This window comes from Diabrotica undecimpunctata, chromosome 1 (assembly GCF_040954645.1).
Source record: "Diabrotica undecimpunctata isolate CICGRU chromosome 1, icDiaUnde3, whole genome shotgun sequence".
Lineage (NCBI taxonomy): Eukaryota > Metazoa > Arthropoda > Insecta > Coleoptera > Chrysomelidae > Diabrotica > Diabrotica undecimpunctata.
Genome location: NC_092803.1, coordinates 43,311,870 through 43,329,432, shown reverse-complemented (window position 1 = coordinate 43,329,432; position 17,563 = coordinate 43,311,870). Strand labels below are relative to the sequence as shown.

The 17,563-nt window shown below is 33.7% G+C and overlaps 1 protein-coding gene across 1 annotated transcript in view; it reads right to left on the bottom strand.

Annotated features, from left to right (window-relative positions):
* Positions 1 to 1,387: 1,387 nt before the first annotated feature.
* The window catches only part of Bcat (Branched chain amino acid transaminase), a 70,019-nt gene continuing 53,843 nt past the window's right edge, over positions 1,388 to 17,563 (bottom strand). The window contains exons 4-7 of the mRNA XM_072541889.1: positions 11,677 to 11,907; positions 10,335 to 10,641; positions 7,314 to 7,468; positions 1,388 to 4,041 (exon numbers count right to left, since the gene is read on the bottom strand). Coding sequence (XP_072397990.1) covers positions 3,853 to 4,041; positions 7,314 to 7,468; positions 10,335 to 10,641; positions 11,677 to 11,907 — 882 coding nt within the window. The 3' untranslated portion in view covers positions 1,388 to 3,852. The remainder of the gene's footprint in view (positions 4,042 to 7,313; positions 7,469 to 10,334; positions 10,642 to 11,676; positions 11,908 to 17,563) is intronic.

The following is a 17,563-nucleotide window of genomic DNA, read 5'->3' as shown; positions in this document are numbered from 1 at the left end:
TTGGTTTCCTACAGCGCTTACAGCAGCTATGATCGTGACATTAATGCCCCTTTCTGCTGAAGTCATTGAAGCTACTTGCCGCTCCCGTCTCATCGAGGCCTGTAAAATGTTGATACGACGTATTTGTTAAATGCAGTTGCTCTTGCGAGACTTGTGGGTTCAGGGCTTTGAAGGTAAAGTGACAAAAACCTTTTACGAAAGTGTCGCAACCACGATTCACCCGCCAACCTGCTCTCGTCCCATGACTTTGGATATTTTTTTTGTTAGTCTTGGCAAAATCATACGCGAGCTTTCGCCGCCTTGTCAGCGTCAGTCCATAATTCATCTGCGCCACCTTTTTAACATATTGGCAGAGATCTTTTTCTTCTTCGACCGTAAACACCTCTTCCAATCATAATTTTGTTTTAAATCTATGAATAAGAGTACAGACTAATTACTATGGAAATTTATGGGTTTCAGTATCAATCACGGTAGCCACTTGTTCCTGGGCTAAATCTTTTGGTAAGTAGCCTATATAGACTATTGTTTTTACTTGTAACCTCTAGGTATTACACCAGAATCAATCCACTTTTTAACATATTTTACAATAGAGGACTTGGAAATTCAATATTTTTTCCAGCAACGAGCGATGATGTCCCATCGAGATGCAAGGTAAATTGTCTGCGAACTTGGCATACTTTTGTTAATGTCAATCTTGCTCGTAGGCATAGCTAAAATATAAATAAAAAACTAATATGTTGTATATGCTATGGACGTCTGCGGGTACGTCACTGTATCCTTTCCGCAGGTATAACAGCTGCCGCGATAATGTAAAATACACTATACTATGTAATACATCAACGTTTATCGTTTTGTGGGCTCAAAACGACAACGAATTAATAAAACATAAGTAGCGATACATATGAAGTATAATCTAAGTAAAATAAAATAATTACTAATCTGCTAAAACATTACTTTTCACAACAAAAACCAAAAATTTTAAATTACCGTTTCTGTTTAGTTTTGACTGTTGTAAATTTATAGTCATCTGCTTTGCACGTAGCATTAGACAAAGATGACACGCTTGGCGGGAGATTTAAAAGTATTGATAGTTTCCAACGCAACTGTCCGTGGGTACACAACAGTCCGCGGGTACAGCAGGCTCACTTTCTTCTATATCGTTAATTTAAACAATATTCATATAATAGTTTTCATGGATCCATAGGGATAAGAACAAAAAGTTCTTGTTTTACAAAAGTGTTACTTTTCAAAAATTTTATAATACCTAGTTGAATTGATGTATGGGATCAATTAGTTTTCGAATGCTTCATAAGTTTTTTAAGTTTAAGGAGGTTCAGTATGACCCATGTGTAAATGATACCTTTATAAAGTATAATAAAACAACGTATGACAAAATAAAATAATTTATTTTAATGAGAAAATACAAATTCGCTAAAAAGTCACAGAAATACTGACTGATTACCTATTAATAAATTAACTAACAATTATGGAAATACAAGGTAATTGATTAAAAATATTTTATTTTTGTATCGTTTGTAATGTTACCTACGTACTCCATTTTTCACGGAAAACAATCAGTCAGTATTTATTTTACATTAGAAATATATTTCAGTATAAACAAGCTTCACTATTATAAAAACAAATAAATAAAAAACATTTTATTGTCAAAACAGTCCAACAAGACATTTGTCTTATCTTTGATCCTCATTATGCTCAAAAAATGTTTCAATCATTTCTAGAATTCAACGAAACAGAAAGAACGGGTAAAAATAAAGCATTCCAGGAAACAAGACAAAGTTTTGAATATCGAATGAAAAAAGCTTCGTATAAAGAGGCATATTCAAAATAAAGAAATCATAGAGAAACAGATAATAAGGGCACATTTAAAAATTTGGAAGGACGTACAGGTTGGAAAGATTACTGAATGGGAACCAACTCTGTAAAGACCTAAAAGACAGATGAAGGTAACATAAATACCACATTAGACATCTAAAGTCAAAAAGAAGAACAAACTACATACATAGAGACGAGATAAATAGATGGTATTAAAGCAAAAGGCAAGTCAGTCGAAATAAATTTTACAGATGTGAAACACTTATCGAAAAGATAATAATAATAACAATGGGAAATATTAGGAGTTTATATATGTATGTTAAGTTGGTTTCCGAATGAACTTGTACATCGAAGCTATTAAATAATAAATGCATTAAACCAATCTAATTGATTTTAGTACAATGTTCCCCTTACATTCGATGAATCTCGCATTTTGATGAAGACTGCTTTGAATCCTCTGGATTGCAATAACATCTAATGTAGATGAACTGGTAAAAATAAGTAAAACCAAACAATTGCCTTCATATGCAATATCTTATTTGAGATTTAATACCACTTATTTAATTTCTCATAATAATGGTCAATATTAAGGGTTGTATAGGAGATGACAAATGTAAAAGGTTCTTAGAACAGAATAGAATGAAATAGTGGCAATTGTGAGGAGAAACTGATTACCGATGGGACAACTGGGAGATTAGATCAGAATATTTATTCGGTTTGATCGTATCAAATCAAATCAATAAATAGAAAAGTTAAAAATTATGAGAAATCTTTTATAATTCCATAAAAATTATTTTTAAAAATCGACATCAGATGTACTCAAACTAAAAAACGTTTTATTTTATGTGGTTGTTATAGTTAGAGTGAACGTCGACAAAAAAGTTTATGATAGATACTCCCTCCAAACTTTAAGTACCGATTCATTAGACTAAGTCTGTAATTTACCTGTAAATTTTCACGCGTCAGACGGCAAAATCGGAAAACAAGTTCCGCCAGACAATATGAAAAGTTGTTTTTGCTGCTTTTAATGAAAGTATCCTGAAAAAAATAGCTGGTTATCTATGAAATTTTCACAGTAGTTTTCTTAACATGTTCGAGTCTTCAGACCGTTGAATGAAGAACCAATATTTATCATCAGACAATTTAATTTTCATGTTGTTCTTAGAATTTTTAAGCTATTTAATTAAAAGAATGTATTGTCTCCCGGAACTTGTTTACCGATTTTCCTGCCTGACGGGGAAATGTTACGGGAAAATTAGAGGAAGAACGTCCCAGAACCGAAGGAAAACCATGTCAGACTCGGCCTAATGAAGCAATACCCAAAGTTTGAAGAGAGTATCTACCATTTTTGCCAATTGGTACTCTAACTATCAAAAAAGAAACCAAATTTGGTTAAGTAATGAGCAACCAAGATCTTAGCATTAAAAACATTCAAAATTTGTCTTAAAATCTAATTATAATTATTGTACATAACCGTTTCAACCTACCGCTAATTCTTAAGTCACCTAACCTCAATTTTGGGACGTTTTTCATACACATTTCAGTTGTTTAAATACAGAAACCAAAATAAAACCGTTTTCAGAACAATTATTGTTTTTCTAAAGTACAGACGTTCATTAAATGAAATAGTTATAGTATAGTGAAATAGGTCATTTTCGATTTTTAGGCATTTATCAATAAATCTTAACCGCCAATCAAAAACAAGCAATTAATATACAGCTTGTGCATACTTCTTCCTCAATAAGTCTAGAATGAAAAATGCTGTTGCTTTCTGTCAGATCTTTCACACAAGCCGTCATATTGTATAATGACCAAAGCATTCTTGAATCTAAATGTTTCAAGACATTATAGTCTTTGTCTACATTTCCTTTACTTTGGTTTTCGTTGACAAACAACTGTTCTATAAATGTATAAAAAGTATAAATTAAGTCAACAAAAAACTATTTACAAAATATACCACAGTCATAAGAGAAAAATACTATATATAAATATATATTAATATATATAAATATATATATGCTAGTCAATGGGCATGGCCCACGGGTGCTCGATGTGACCATACTGGATCGCTGAGAGGTAGTCCCTAAGTTTCCTGTAGATGGGGTTGTCCTGTTGCATGGTTGGGATGGGGATAGTTTCACCTAAGAACTCAATGGACGCTACGGGCGTAACGATGCAGGCCGTTCCCGCACCAAACATTTCCAATAGCTGAAAAATAAAATATTATAATCATTACCTTGTTGCATTATGTAAACTAGGTATAAATGTTATAAAACTAAAATCGGTAGTATCACTGCTTCTCTCTTTGAGAATTCGAAATTTGACAGTTGGCAGCTGGACAGACAGTTGGATATTGTTGGGACTACATCTGTCAGATTGGCTGTTATTTATTCAGTGTGTTTTGCCAAATCACTATTGACAGATATAGTGCATAACAACATGTGCAAATAATACACTTGTTGCATCAAAATGGGTGTTTTATTCAGGCAACGATCCGCGCGCTTCGCTATTTTACGGTCGCCATAATCGTCTTACCGGGAGGATTATTCGTAGTGTGTTGGATAAATTTGAATTTACTAGCTCAATAATCAATCTACCAATACCTGTTCAATCACGACGAAATGTAAGATCTGCCGAAAACATCGCCACTGTCCGTGAAAGTGTGCAGGAGAATCCGAGGCAGTCGGTTTCATGTCGCTCACAAGACCTCGACCTTTCACAAACCACAACATATCGAATTTTTTCTGTACTAGTACCAAATTTAACCCATTCAGGGGCTGAAGGTAAAGGACCATAGACAACGACGTGTGTTCGCTAAATGGGCTCTGTAGCAGTTGGAAACTGACTCTAATTTTCATCTACAAATCATCTTCAGCGATGAACCCCATTTTTGGATTAACAGGTACGCCAAAAAACAGGGTTTTCAAATTTAAGACGAAACTAATCTAGGTGAGATCCAAGAGCGTCTAATGCATTCCAAGAAAGACACTGTTTGATGTAGATTTTGAGCTTGCGACGTCATTGGTCCATACTTATTTGAGAACGTAGTTGGCCAAATCATCATCGTCAACGAAGGGCGCTATAGGTCGATTATATTCTTTCTGGTGGGGTTTTCTTAAATAGCAGGTTTATGCGAATAAGCCACAAACCACAGCGGCCCACACAGCCAACATAATCGATGCCATCGGTCAAATTTAGCCTGATTTATGTGCCGCAATCATACAAAATTGGACATTTCGGTTGCGCGCCACCCAGTGAAGCCACGGCGAACGTTTGAACGATGTTATATTCCATACATAATGGCATCGAGAAGCCTTTCAAATGAATAAAGTATTACAAAGTTGTTACAATTTCTCTGTTAGAGAGCGTTGACACATCTTGCAGGAGGCCCGGTGGGTACGAGGTACTCAGGACCAGGTTCTGTCGTTGAACTTGACGGCTGTTAATTTTCCTTTTTCATTCCGGTGTTCGGTTTTTTTTGGGTGGTCACTTCCCCGTTGGATGTAAGTTTAGCAGTATGTTTTTTGTTTCTTAGTATGTTCGTGACTGAATAAGGCTAACGAGAAGGGTTTATTCCGCACAATTCCTTTGTAACGTGATGGGTCTTAAGCAAATACAGCTACTGAAAGCAATAGTATTGACGCTAAGAAATGAAAAGAACATCATTATGGCTTTACAACCCTGCGTGGGTCCTAGCCTACTAAAGCATTTCTCTCTAGTAGTCTCTATCCATCGCCTTTCTCCGCCAAGCACGTATTCCCACATTTCTCATGTCTTCATTGATGTTATCAAGAAACCTTGTTCTGGGTCTTCCTCTTCTTCTCTGACCAATGAGTCTATCAAGGAGCGTTTTTCTAGCTGGGTCATTCTGTTCCATCCGCATTACATGTCCTATCCACCTCAGACGTCCTATCTTAATATGTTATACGATATCAGGTTCCTGGTATATTCTATAAAGTTCGAGTTTGTATCGTCTTCTCCACACTTCATTGTCATTCACTGCTCCATAGAGTTGCTTAGTACTTTTCTTTCGAAACATCCTAACATGTTCTCATTATTTTTTGTTTGCGTCCAGGTCTCTGAACCATATGTTAGGATGTAGCATTTGTAAATTCCTTGGTATATATTGAAATCCCTCATATATGTATTAAAACATCCAAGAATAATTTTAGTGTATTTCTATTTCCTTTCGTACAAGTTAAAACACCGAAAAATATTCTTTCAATTTCCTTTTGCGTCGACGAGTTGATATAAACACATTTTTAGAGTTTATTTATATTTCACAGCGCGTATTATTTGGTATTTTCTTTGATCGAAAGTGTATGCTCGATATTTAGTTTCAAATAAACATCCATTTAGATCGCTGAGAAAGTTTAGCGGGAAAGATAATTGCGACACTCTCGCTGAGGCCGTTGTCAGGGTAGTTGCTTCAGCGTTTGTCCAAATTTTTCTTGATGTAATGTTTTCTTGTTTTTCGTCCCTTTTCATGGAAAATATGTAGTGTATTGTGGCAGTTAATAATTCAGTTACAGTAAAAGTGAGGTTTGAATATTTGGTTTAGGAGAACAGACGTCGTTTAGTTTGGTGGGAGGGAACCGGCAAATTTGTGAAGAAAAGTGATTTTTACTCAATGTAATGTGTCAGTTCTGAACGAGTAATCACTGTTTTTTATTTGTAAGCCATCTCTCATAAGAGATGTTTGTAGAACGGCGTTTGCAATAAATTTAAAAAGTACCCACATGTTCCAGGTTTTTTAAGAACCGGAGCTTCAAATTGTGAGTCCAGTGTCCCAATTTCAACCTTAAATAGTCAGTCCTAAGAAGTGTTTCAGAACATAATTCGAAATGTGAGATGCAGTTTTTGTTCGAGTGGCAGAGAGTTTAAATTCCATTTCCTAACCCCAGAAAATTTAAAGTAACTTTAGTGCAATTCAGTTAACTTTTTTTTGTTTGAACATTTAAAGGAAGAATAAACACTTTTAATAATAATTTCTTTCATAACAATTTAAAAAAATTGTAATAATTAAAATTATATGTCTTAGGGCGTGGTCTAGCTGTCATATTATTTGTTCTGTTTTAAAGTTTAATGTTAACATCTGACAGCTAGCTTTATTTTTTTTTAACATTTGGTATATACCTAATCATAACAGATTTGGTTTTGGTTTTTTAAAAAATGATTTATTTATTGATAAGAAAGACACTCGAAATTGCAAAAAAAGATCAATTAGAAATTGTGTTACAAATTGTTGCTTTGTATTGTACAAAAAAAAGTGTCTCTGAAAAAACTTCTAGTACATATCTGTTTCTGGTTGTTGAACAAGGACTGGTCTAGATAAATATTGATATAGTTTCTTTTTGTGGTTTTTGGCAGTTACAGATTTTAACAGGCTAATTTTCTTTTCATTAAATGAATCTCATAATTTAACTGCCACGTATTTTTAGTAGATGCAAAAGTTTATAATGTTGTAATCTTGTACTTACCCTTCCTTGTTTTTGAAGAGCAACCACTTCCCTCATTGTGAGCATTCTCTCTTCGACTCTAAATTCTTTCCATTGTCGTCCTAAGGCAAGGCAGGAGTCTCTAGTAACTCCGGGAAGTATGAGATCATTTAAGGGTGGAGTTACCATTACTTTTTCTGAAATCGATGGAATCACATATTATTTAAAATATTACAAACAGCTGTGGTTTACCACACGTTTTATACACCCCGGGTCTTGCCAAAACATTTATTTTTCAGCATTTAACTTCTAACAGAATAAACGAAAACCAAAGCAAAGTGTGAGAAAAACAAGCCGATTTCAGAAGTGGACTATCAACAATAAACCATCTATTTACAATACCTCAATTGAAAAATGCTAATATATGACCAAGAATTACATCTTCAATTTCTTCTTCTTCAATTTAGAGATATAAAAGAATACGACAGCGTGTCTGTAAATAAGCTGTAAAAGGCAATAAACAACTTACTAACATTAACTTAATAATAGCTATTAGAGCGCTCTGCGGAGAATGAAATATTAACATGTAGCAACAAAATTTAGTTGACGGCTTTACTCCTACTAAAGGACTACTCGTGTTGTTAGTGTTGTCCATTTTTAATACTATTCTAAAAATTCTTAGAACAAGTATTGAATTAATACAAACAAAGATGTAGGACATTGGGATTGCCACTCAAGTATTCTCTAAAGTACCGCGAAAGTATTCTATACACCTTGACCTATGCAGAGGATCAAACAGTTATTTCGGAAGACCACGAAGATTTGATATATTTGATAATAAAGTTGGTTGAAAAATATAATAAATGGGGATTAAAGGTAAATTTGAAAAAGGCTTATGTGTATTGGAGAACACCAACTAGATGATTAACTGGGAACAAGACTCTCACATAAAGGAACTTTGGATGGAACCTTCTAAAGGCACTGTCACGAACCTCTCAGTTTTATGAATAAAAATCCACAACTGAAGAAAATATGGAGGAAAAGAAAATGATATTTATTAATAGATGTTAGTTGAACAAACTTATCTTATATAAAGCACAACAATTACCCATACAATTTTAGTTGTTTAGTTTTAATATCATCCATTACCATATGTTTGACTACCATGAATTCACGTATCCCCTCATTTCGTATCCTCTATCATTTCATTCTTTCTGCGGATTTTTCTAAAAATCTATTTTCACATTCTTACTCTCCTTTTCGGATTTCTTTTAGTGATCATATCTCACTAGTATACGTACTATACTCTTAATAATTAATATTCTTTATTTATTAAATATTTTGGTTCCAAAAAAAGCAGTATAATTAAAAAAAAATGTGCTAACTGCAGTCCCAAATAATTGTACCTATTCTTTATATTGACATAAATATATTGTTCGGTTTGAAGCAGTCGATCCTGTTACATTTCTCCTAATTATATGTGTTTCATTTTTCGTATGTTTACTTTTAAGCCGTATGTCTTATTATATAAATGATTTTGTAATGTATGTAAATGTTGTAATTCCTGGTCTATACCACTTTACAAGTACCTAATAGAATATCCTTATTTCGGTACTTAAGTCTGCGCGTTTTCATCCTATTCCGAGGTAATAGTGGCATTTGGTAGGAAAATATATCACTTTCCGTACTATATTTACCTACTTTGACATTTGTCGTTAAATTTTCAACACATATTTATTTATCTTTCTTGGTCCCCGACACTTTCCATGGCCATCCATTCACAATTCTTTATGGAAATTTATAAACAACTAGTGCACATCTTTATTAAATTCCCAACGCTTTTCTAGTAGTTGTCCACTACGAAAATTTGATTTACTGTTTTTCTTCCTGGTCGAAAACCGCACTTATAGCCATCGAGGTTATCCGTTATCTTTAGCATGTGGTATTTCTATATCTCAATATGTTTGATAGTATCTTGTATGTTATGTTTAACAGCGTGATAACACTGTAATTCTTGCACACTACTATCACCCTTTTTATGATTGGGGTTATTTCTGCCTTCGTTCTATTCCTTCGACAGTTTTTTCGATTCCCATATGATTTCTACCAACGATTGTATCACACCTTAAAGCTGTTATCCGCAACATGTTACGAATTCTGCAGTTATGCTGGTTATGTTGCCACTCCCAGAGGTTTTGTTGTTTCTTAGATGTTGATATACCCTTTCTTTATATGTTCTTGATCTCATTGAATTTCCGGCTTCTCTCATCTATTTCCTTATCTAGTAAGTCTCGTATTATCTTATAGACTTCTTTTTATTTGTTTGATCAATGCACATGCCCCAATAGTAGGTAGAAGTATATGGAAACACGCAACTACAAATCCTACGACCACTCGTTATAGAAAACGACGTCGAAGCAGTGAACGAATTTGTATACCTGGGAGAGCTCCTTAACATTAAGAGAGAGATAAACCGCAGAATTTGCACGGTCAACTGATGCTATTTTGGGCTCAATCTCCTCCGTAAATCCACAATTATATCGAGAAATATAAAAATAAAACTCTACAAAACTATAACACGCCCAATCCTAACATATGGTTCAGAGACCTGGCCTCTAAGAAAAAATAATGAAAACAGGATGTTTCAAAAGAAAAGTACTAAGGCGAATGTATGGAGCAGTGAATGACAATGGAGTGTGGAGAAGACGATACAACTTCGAACTTCATAGAATATACCACGAACCTGATATCGTAAAACATATTAAGGTAGGACGTCTGAGGTTGATAATACATGTAATGAGGAGGGAACAAAATGACCCAGCTGGAAAAACGCTCCTTTATGGACCCATTGGTCAGAGAAGAAGAGGAAGACCCAGAACAAGGTTCCTTGATAACATCGATGAAGACATGAGAAATATGGGTTGTAAAGTCGGAATGATGATAGACTTCTTTTTATTTCCTTCTCTTTTCGCAATTACAAATTCACAATTATTTGATTCACAAATATTTAATAATTGATTAATAATATATTAAGTATTTTTGATAAATAATAACACTACTAACCTCCATTATTGTCTTTGTAAATAATAAAAATATTCATAGTGCCTACTTCTGTAAGATAGTGTTCCGGTCCATACAACCACAACACCTGCTGCAAACCTCTTTTCTGAGCATCACTCTGTATTCGAATAGTGGGAGCATAATTTGATCCCAGTTTGCTGCTTCCACAGCCACCTGGCCATGCTCTGGTAAACCTGGGATCAGCGTATAGCCTTACAGAGTCATCCTGTCCATCCGACCAGTAAGATCCTACGGGACATAGGATAACGTACAAAAGGGAGGACTCACTTCTAGCTACACCTAAGGTTCCCTGAATGAAGAGATCGATTATTAGTTTTCGAAATAAAAAAAATATTTTGTTTTTGAACGATATTGGTCCTTACTTAATCTAACACATTTTTGAAAATGTTAAACTTCATGATTATTTCTATTTTTATCTCAATGCGGTTATTGTGTGGTGCGCACCCACTTTTAGTACACTGACCTCAGAACGCCGAAACCGAGTATACGAAGTAGTATACCTCATTATATTTCTGCATATGTTTCTATTACTGGTAATAATAATAATAATGTCCATTTTATAGTCCGGCCCAGTCTCTTTGTCGTAGATCTCTCTGTGTCATTGCCTTTTGGACTCCATTAAGTCATCTCGTTTTTTTTTCACTCAGGTGGCTACCAATCTAATATTAACTTCGATAGGCGATGGTCTGTCATTCTCTCTACATGTCCGTACCAAACAAGCTGCATTTGCTGTATATCTTCTACGATCTTGGTTATTCTGTCCATGATTTGTCTTATTCTTTCATTTGTGACGTGCATCCTTCTCGATATACTTGCCGATCTACGCCAAAAATCCTTGTCCAAAACAAGGAGTTTTTGTTCCGTTCTCTTAGTGAGTTGCTAGATTTCATTTCCATAAAGTATAACGCATTTAAAAATACTGTTATATAGCTAAATCTTTTTCTGTTTATAGATTTTTTTGACTAGAGTAATGAGTTCAGTTCGCCTATTATTTTTTTTCCTTTTATAATTCGATTTCTGTTTTAGTGCGTCCATTTCTTTCCATCTTTGCTCCTAAATACATTTATTCGGAATATTATGAAATTACCTTACCAACTTCTAAAAGTTAATCGTTTTCAACTTCTCCTACGCACATGTATTTCGTTTTTTTTTTAATTAACATTTAGACCTCATCGCATGTATTATTGGTCATAATAATGTAATTCTCTTTACAAACATGGATCATGTGGTAACCTCTCACCATAAAGAAATTCACACATTAACCAGTATTTTAGACATTGTTGATAAAACTTTCTTAAAATACACAGTTATGATAAATACTTACGTCAATAGCAATTAAGGATGGTCTAATATACAAGCTGGCTTTCTCACTATGTGGTACCCATTCTTGGTCGATTTGTACTAGCCTTTTTATGCACTTGGTCAATTCATCGCCGTTGAAGGTTGGAAGACCAAGCGTTGAAGCAGATCTATTCATTCTCGCCATATTGAGATTTGGTCTAAACCACCTCAATTTGCCGTCCACTCCTCTATATACTTTGGTCCCCTCGAAGAGCTAAAATAAAGAATATTTTGAGTTTTCTTTGATCTATTTGACCTAGTGATCTATTGACGACTTATGAAGCCGCGCTATCAATACAATCTTTGAGTAAAGTTTGAAATGCCGTGACCAGAAACGAAAGTTTTCAATAATTTTAACAAGATGATCAATTTCCCGAAAATTTTAGTACTGGTGAAAAAATTTTGTTTTGTAAATTTAGTGATCTATGGATATCTGCAACTAAAAAGTTTTAAGTTTCTTAAAAATAACAGTACCAAAATTTAAATGCTGTAAAACATATGTATCAAAAGTGAAGATGCACAGAAAAAAGCAACAAGAGCAGTTACTGTTACCAGAGGTTTTCTGTAGTTGTGGAAACAAACGTTGTATTTTTAATGAATATTTGTGTAAAGCTCTTTATCTTTTGACATTCCATTAGCAAAACTGAAGAATAAAAACTCAAAATTTTTCCAAATAAGTATACCCAACATTTCATATCACATGAATTAACACTTCATGTGATATGATAAGGCAATAAATAAATAAAGAGTAACCGTCAATGACAATTATATGTGAGTTTTATTAGATGAAACAACCAATCAAAGATAATGATAATCTTGAAAATATAAAGTTTACAACTGTCAATCTTTCGACAATAGCGACTTTTTACAACAATGCTTTACATTTTTTGTATCCAGAAAGTATTAAATATGTCTTTTTAGTGCTTACAAATGTAGCAAGATATATGTGGAAGGATATGAGTGGCTTACAAGTCTTGTAGCCAAAATGATACATACAATCTGACAAATGCAGGGTTTACATCGTGATGTAGAATAAATACAAGGAAAGTTTTTTTTATTTAATTAATGGCTTTGGATAACTTGATCCATTCAGCCACGATAATGTATGTGGCTACTTGAGTTTGTTAATGATTTATTGACCTATTGCATTTGTTAACAAAATAGTACTCCGCCTAAACGCAAATTAAAAATATATTGTAAACATCAGTATCACAAGAATCAGTAGATTAACAAGAAAAACCATATTTTCATTCAGGGCCCTAACCAAATTAAAGTGAATATTTAGTACCAACAAGGGATTACATAATATAGGGATACTTTTCACGCTAAGGTGCCTTTCATAGCGACTTTATTACAACACAAGACAGGCAACGGCTAGAAGGTAAATATATAACATAAGGATAGACAGAGGGAGCAAAGCTAGATTTATATATTCACATTACACATTCCATCCTAAATTTGCTTTTAGTCCTTTTTAAATATCCCCAAAAAATTTGGTTAAGCCTAATATTACGACGAGAGATATATAAAATAGAAGATTGACTCCGAGGAAGAGGTATTTGTTCTTTTATTAGATTTTCCAATAGATACTTAATAGCAGCATCATTATATCTGCACCCGAACATCCACTTATTGATATCGTCAGTGTTACCATTACAATCGTAGAGTTCAGTTTCACTTAAATTAAATCTATGAAGATAGGCTTTCACAGTAGTATGATTAACAAGGCATTTAACAAACATTGAATATACTCTAGGGTGAATTTTTGTATATAGGTTGTTACTTCTGTTATAGAGAGCATTCCAATCAGTTTCAGAGTTTTCTTTTAATTCTTGTTTACGCAGCGAGACTAAATCACTTTTATTGAGCCAACTAATTTCTAATCCTTTTGAAGCCGCTTCTTTAGCAAAATAATCTGCTTTGGTGTTACCCGAAATATAAAAACTGGATGAGAGCGGCGCAAGATAGACGGGGTTGGAAACATGAGGAAGAGGCCTATGTTCAGCAGTGGACTCTTGAGGCTGGATGATGTGTGCGTCACCCATATGTAGATATATAATTTGCTTTATTTAATAATACAAGGCAAAATAAACAGAAAAGAGAGCCAGGTTAAAGAAGAACGTCATTGCCTAGAAACTTGAGAGAATAATTTAACACATCCTCTAAATCCCTTTTTCGAGCCGCCGCCAACAAAATTAGTATAGGAAATTTAATAGCCAATGTACTATAATCGAGCAGGGCGTCGACAGAAGAAGACAAAAGTATTTATTATCTGATTTTACGCCACGAGAGTCGTAAGATCTTCGTGTTGGAGGTGCATTTCATGCGCGGATGTGGTCGCTAATTCTGTGAGGTAAACTAGTGAGTAGGTACTACTAAGTTGAAGCTAAGAACGGTGACAATATAAGTATCAGATGACACTCAGATTTTAGCATATTTAGGAAATATTATTTTGGAACAATTTTCTTGTGAAATTCCTATACTATGTACTATAGCTATTGAAAATAAACTACAATTTTAATTGAAAATACGTTATATTCGTGTTGGTAACTCCTTTATATCCTTCATAAATGAATGTGAGATAATAAATTGCAATGTTTTCTCTATTTACACTGCATTAAGTAATTTCTAACATTATTTAAAAAATCATTAGTGGTGAAATATATCCTACACAAAATCTATAATTCCGAAATAAAATAGGGACATAAAAAAAATTGACCATAAAAAAAATCCAGCTGTAAAGACGGGTTATTATTTTACCAAGTCCAAGGGTTTGGACTAACTTTGTATCTAATTCATATTAACTTCAAAAGACGACTTCTCATGACAGATCAACCTTGGACAAAAGGTATCACAGAGATTGTGTGGCGAATTTACACAAAACTCCAGAAAACTAGGCCCATCCTGTGTACAGGTTGCATCGGAGACCATTATCGTCATGAATTTCTTGATTAGCGATTCTAAATCCCCGAGTAACGAATTTGCGAATTTGCACTAATTTTGTATTGAATTTTCACAAAACTCTATAAGACGAGGACCTTCGTGGGCACTACATGCCTTGCATACCATCGTCGACACGCTATGGGTATTCAGCGACCAATGGCCACTGAGTAACGTATTTGCACTAATTTTGTATCGAATTTTCACAAAACTTGAGGATAACGGCCAATCCTGGGCAACAGGTGCGTCGAAGACCATCGCCGTCATGATATTCGTATTCAGTGAGCCGAACAACCCCTGAGTAGTAATATTGAATTCAATTCCTTCAGCTATTTCCGATATAAAAATTAATTATTTTTCATCACTTCGAAAAATGCATTTTCCTTGTTCAATAATGCAGTTTTCATTTCCATAGCATTTTTGTTCACAAAATTTCCTGACACTCATACGAATCGAATGGCAAAATTTTCATTGAGATCCATCCTACTGCAAAAATTTGATAGCTTTGGACTTTTTACTGTTTCATTTCCTCAATATGTTTTGCATTATCGTACTTTTTTCTTAATGTTTACAAATACAGTTGAGTCCATGGTTCCATGTAAAATGTTAATTTTACTTTAGAATTTTGGTGCAGAATTATAGCTACATTAGAAGTACCTTAATAAATTCTTTTAATATCATCAGTTTAGATTAATAAATAAATAAACAATTTATTTATAAAAATATAAATAAATATACAATAATATTTTGTATTGATGTCATAGGTAATACTAAAATTATTTAAAGAATAAAACACTATTAAGCTCAAATAATAATGTTGCAAGATATTGAACGTATTTTTTCGTCTCTCATATTTCATTTTTATCATCTTTAGAATCTCAACTGTTATCTCCCATGCTACTTATTACAGGTTCGATATTAATGTTACACATATTTTCTACTCTAATTTCTTGTCGATTTATCTTTTCCAATTTCCAAAATTCTGGTTTTAATTAATGTTTAACCATTTGCAAAAGGTTGTTTATTCATGATTTCACTATCGTAGGGTACGTTGTCGATGACAATCAAAATGGGTGTTCTAAATTAGGAAGCAATTGTGTACTTATCCATGTAGTAAATATTGTAATATTTATTTCACCGTGATAATTTGCAGTCAAGGATTTGGAACAAGTAACAAACTGGCGTCTAAAATAAAACCTTTTGTTGAACCGGCATAAACCACAATAAACATTTTTCCATTATAACCACCTGGTTTACGTACAAGTCTGCTGTTGTTATCCTGCCACGACATCATTTTATTTCCCCAAGAAAAAATCCACGTTTCGTCCAATATTTCTGTTTTCCATGTATTTACCTAAGAAACACGCTCGTTGTGCAGCGATATGAGTTCTTTCAATTAAAGCCCTTCAATGACCACCTTTTGTAAATTTTAAACCCAAATCTTTTAATAATCTACTCAAGGATATTTTACTTGTAGAAACAAAAACTTTAACCTGAAGCTCATTGATAAACGCTTCACAGGTTAAATGTTTTACTAAAAAGTTATTTATCTTAATATAAAAGGTGATTCATTTAGAGGTACTTTTTGGTGGGGATTTGATTGGAGATATATACTGTCAAATTGACATTTCGCTTTTGTTCAGTATTGTTTGACATTTCATGATGGAAAGACTTCTAGAAGATGGTCTAGAAATTATTAAGTTGTATTTTAAAAATAGGAGTTCTGTGAGGAATGTGTTTCATTACACAATTACAATTAGTAAGTGTGAAACCCAGTTTTTATTATTGGTTACCACGCGACCAAATAGACCACATTCACCACGTACTGAAGAAAATTAACGGCGGTAACGGATAGTGTACTCGAAAATAATGAAGAATCGATTCGTCCCCGTTCTTAACAGCTTGGTTTGTTATATGCATCAACTTGGCGTATTTTACGTAAGGATCTTGATGTAAAAGCATACAAAATTCAATTAGTGCAAGAGCTGAAGCCAACTGACCTTCCGAGTCGTCACCGTTTCAGTCGATGGGCTCTTGATAAGCTTTCAGAAGATCCACTGTTTTCGATAAAAATTGTGTTTTCAGATGAGGCCCATTTTTGGCTTAATGAGTAGGTTAATAAACAAAATGCCCTTATTTGAGGTGATAAACAACCCAGTCTTTTTTACCTCTTTTCGATGTACTGAGTCTAAAGCGTTCATAAAAATAAATTGTGTCTACTTAATAGCAGTCAGTAGCTGGTTTGTCTTTACTTTCATGCGTGGAAGAGAATGATGCTATATAAAAAGTATGTGTTTTATCTTGCCAGGTATTATTGATGCACGTGTAAATATCCATAGACTTAACTGTAACAGATAGAAAATTGAGGATCTATGTGTAGTTAATCTTTACGCCTTCTTGTCAGTATGTTTTTTTCATGATATTGTTTTATTTATTTTATCTCTTGTTTGTTATTTGTAAAATTAAAATTATAATTGTCTTCTTATTAATAAATTAACTGGTAAATCATACAAATTAACACATACTGAAATAATTTTTTTTGATACATACCTACACATATTTTTTTAAACTGTTTTGCGGAACCCGTGTAGAAAACTGCAGAACAAACCTTCAAGATGTTTCTGCTTTAGCGTCACAATCGCCGGTTTTAATATTGTCGCTACAGTTAGAATTTTGACAACTTTGGCAAGTTAATCTGTTGAAATAAAATTTAATTCTCCTAAAGATGTCTAGCAGGACCTAAAGCGCGTTTGTGGCAGATCCTTTAGCGAAAGATATCAAGAAGGATATCATAAGCATATATCATGAGAGGGGTGGAGGGTTGGGCTTTTGTATAAGGAAACTTTATACTTGATGTTTATCGTTGGAGATCTGTCTTGGAGTCCTTATGATGGACAGGATAATTATTGTTATCCTCAGTAAACACGAGT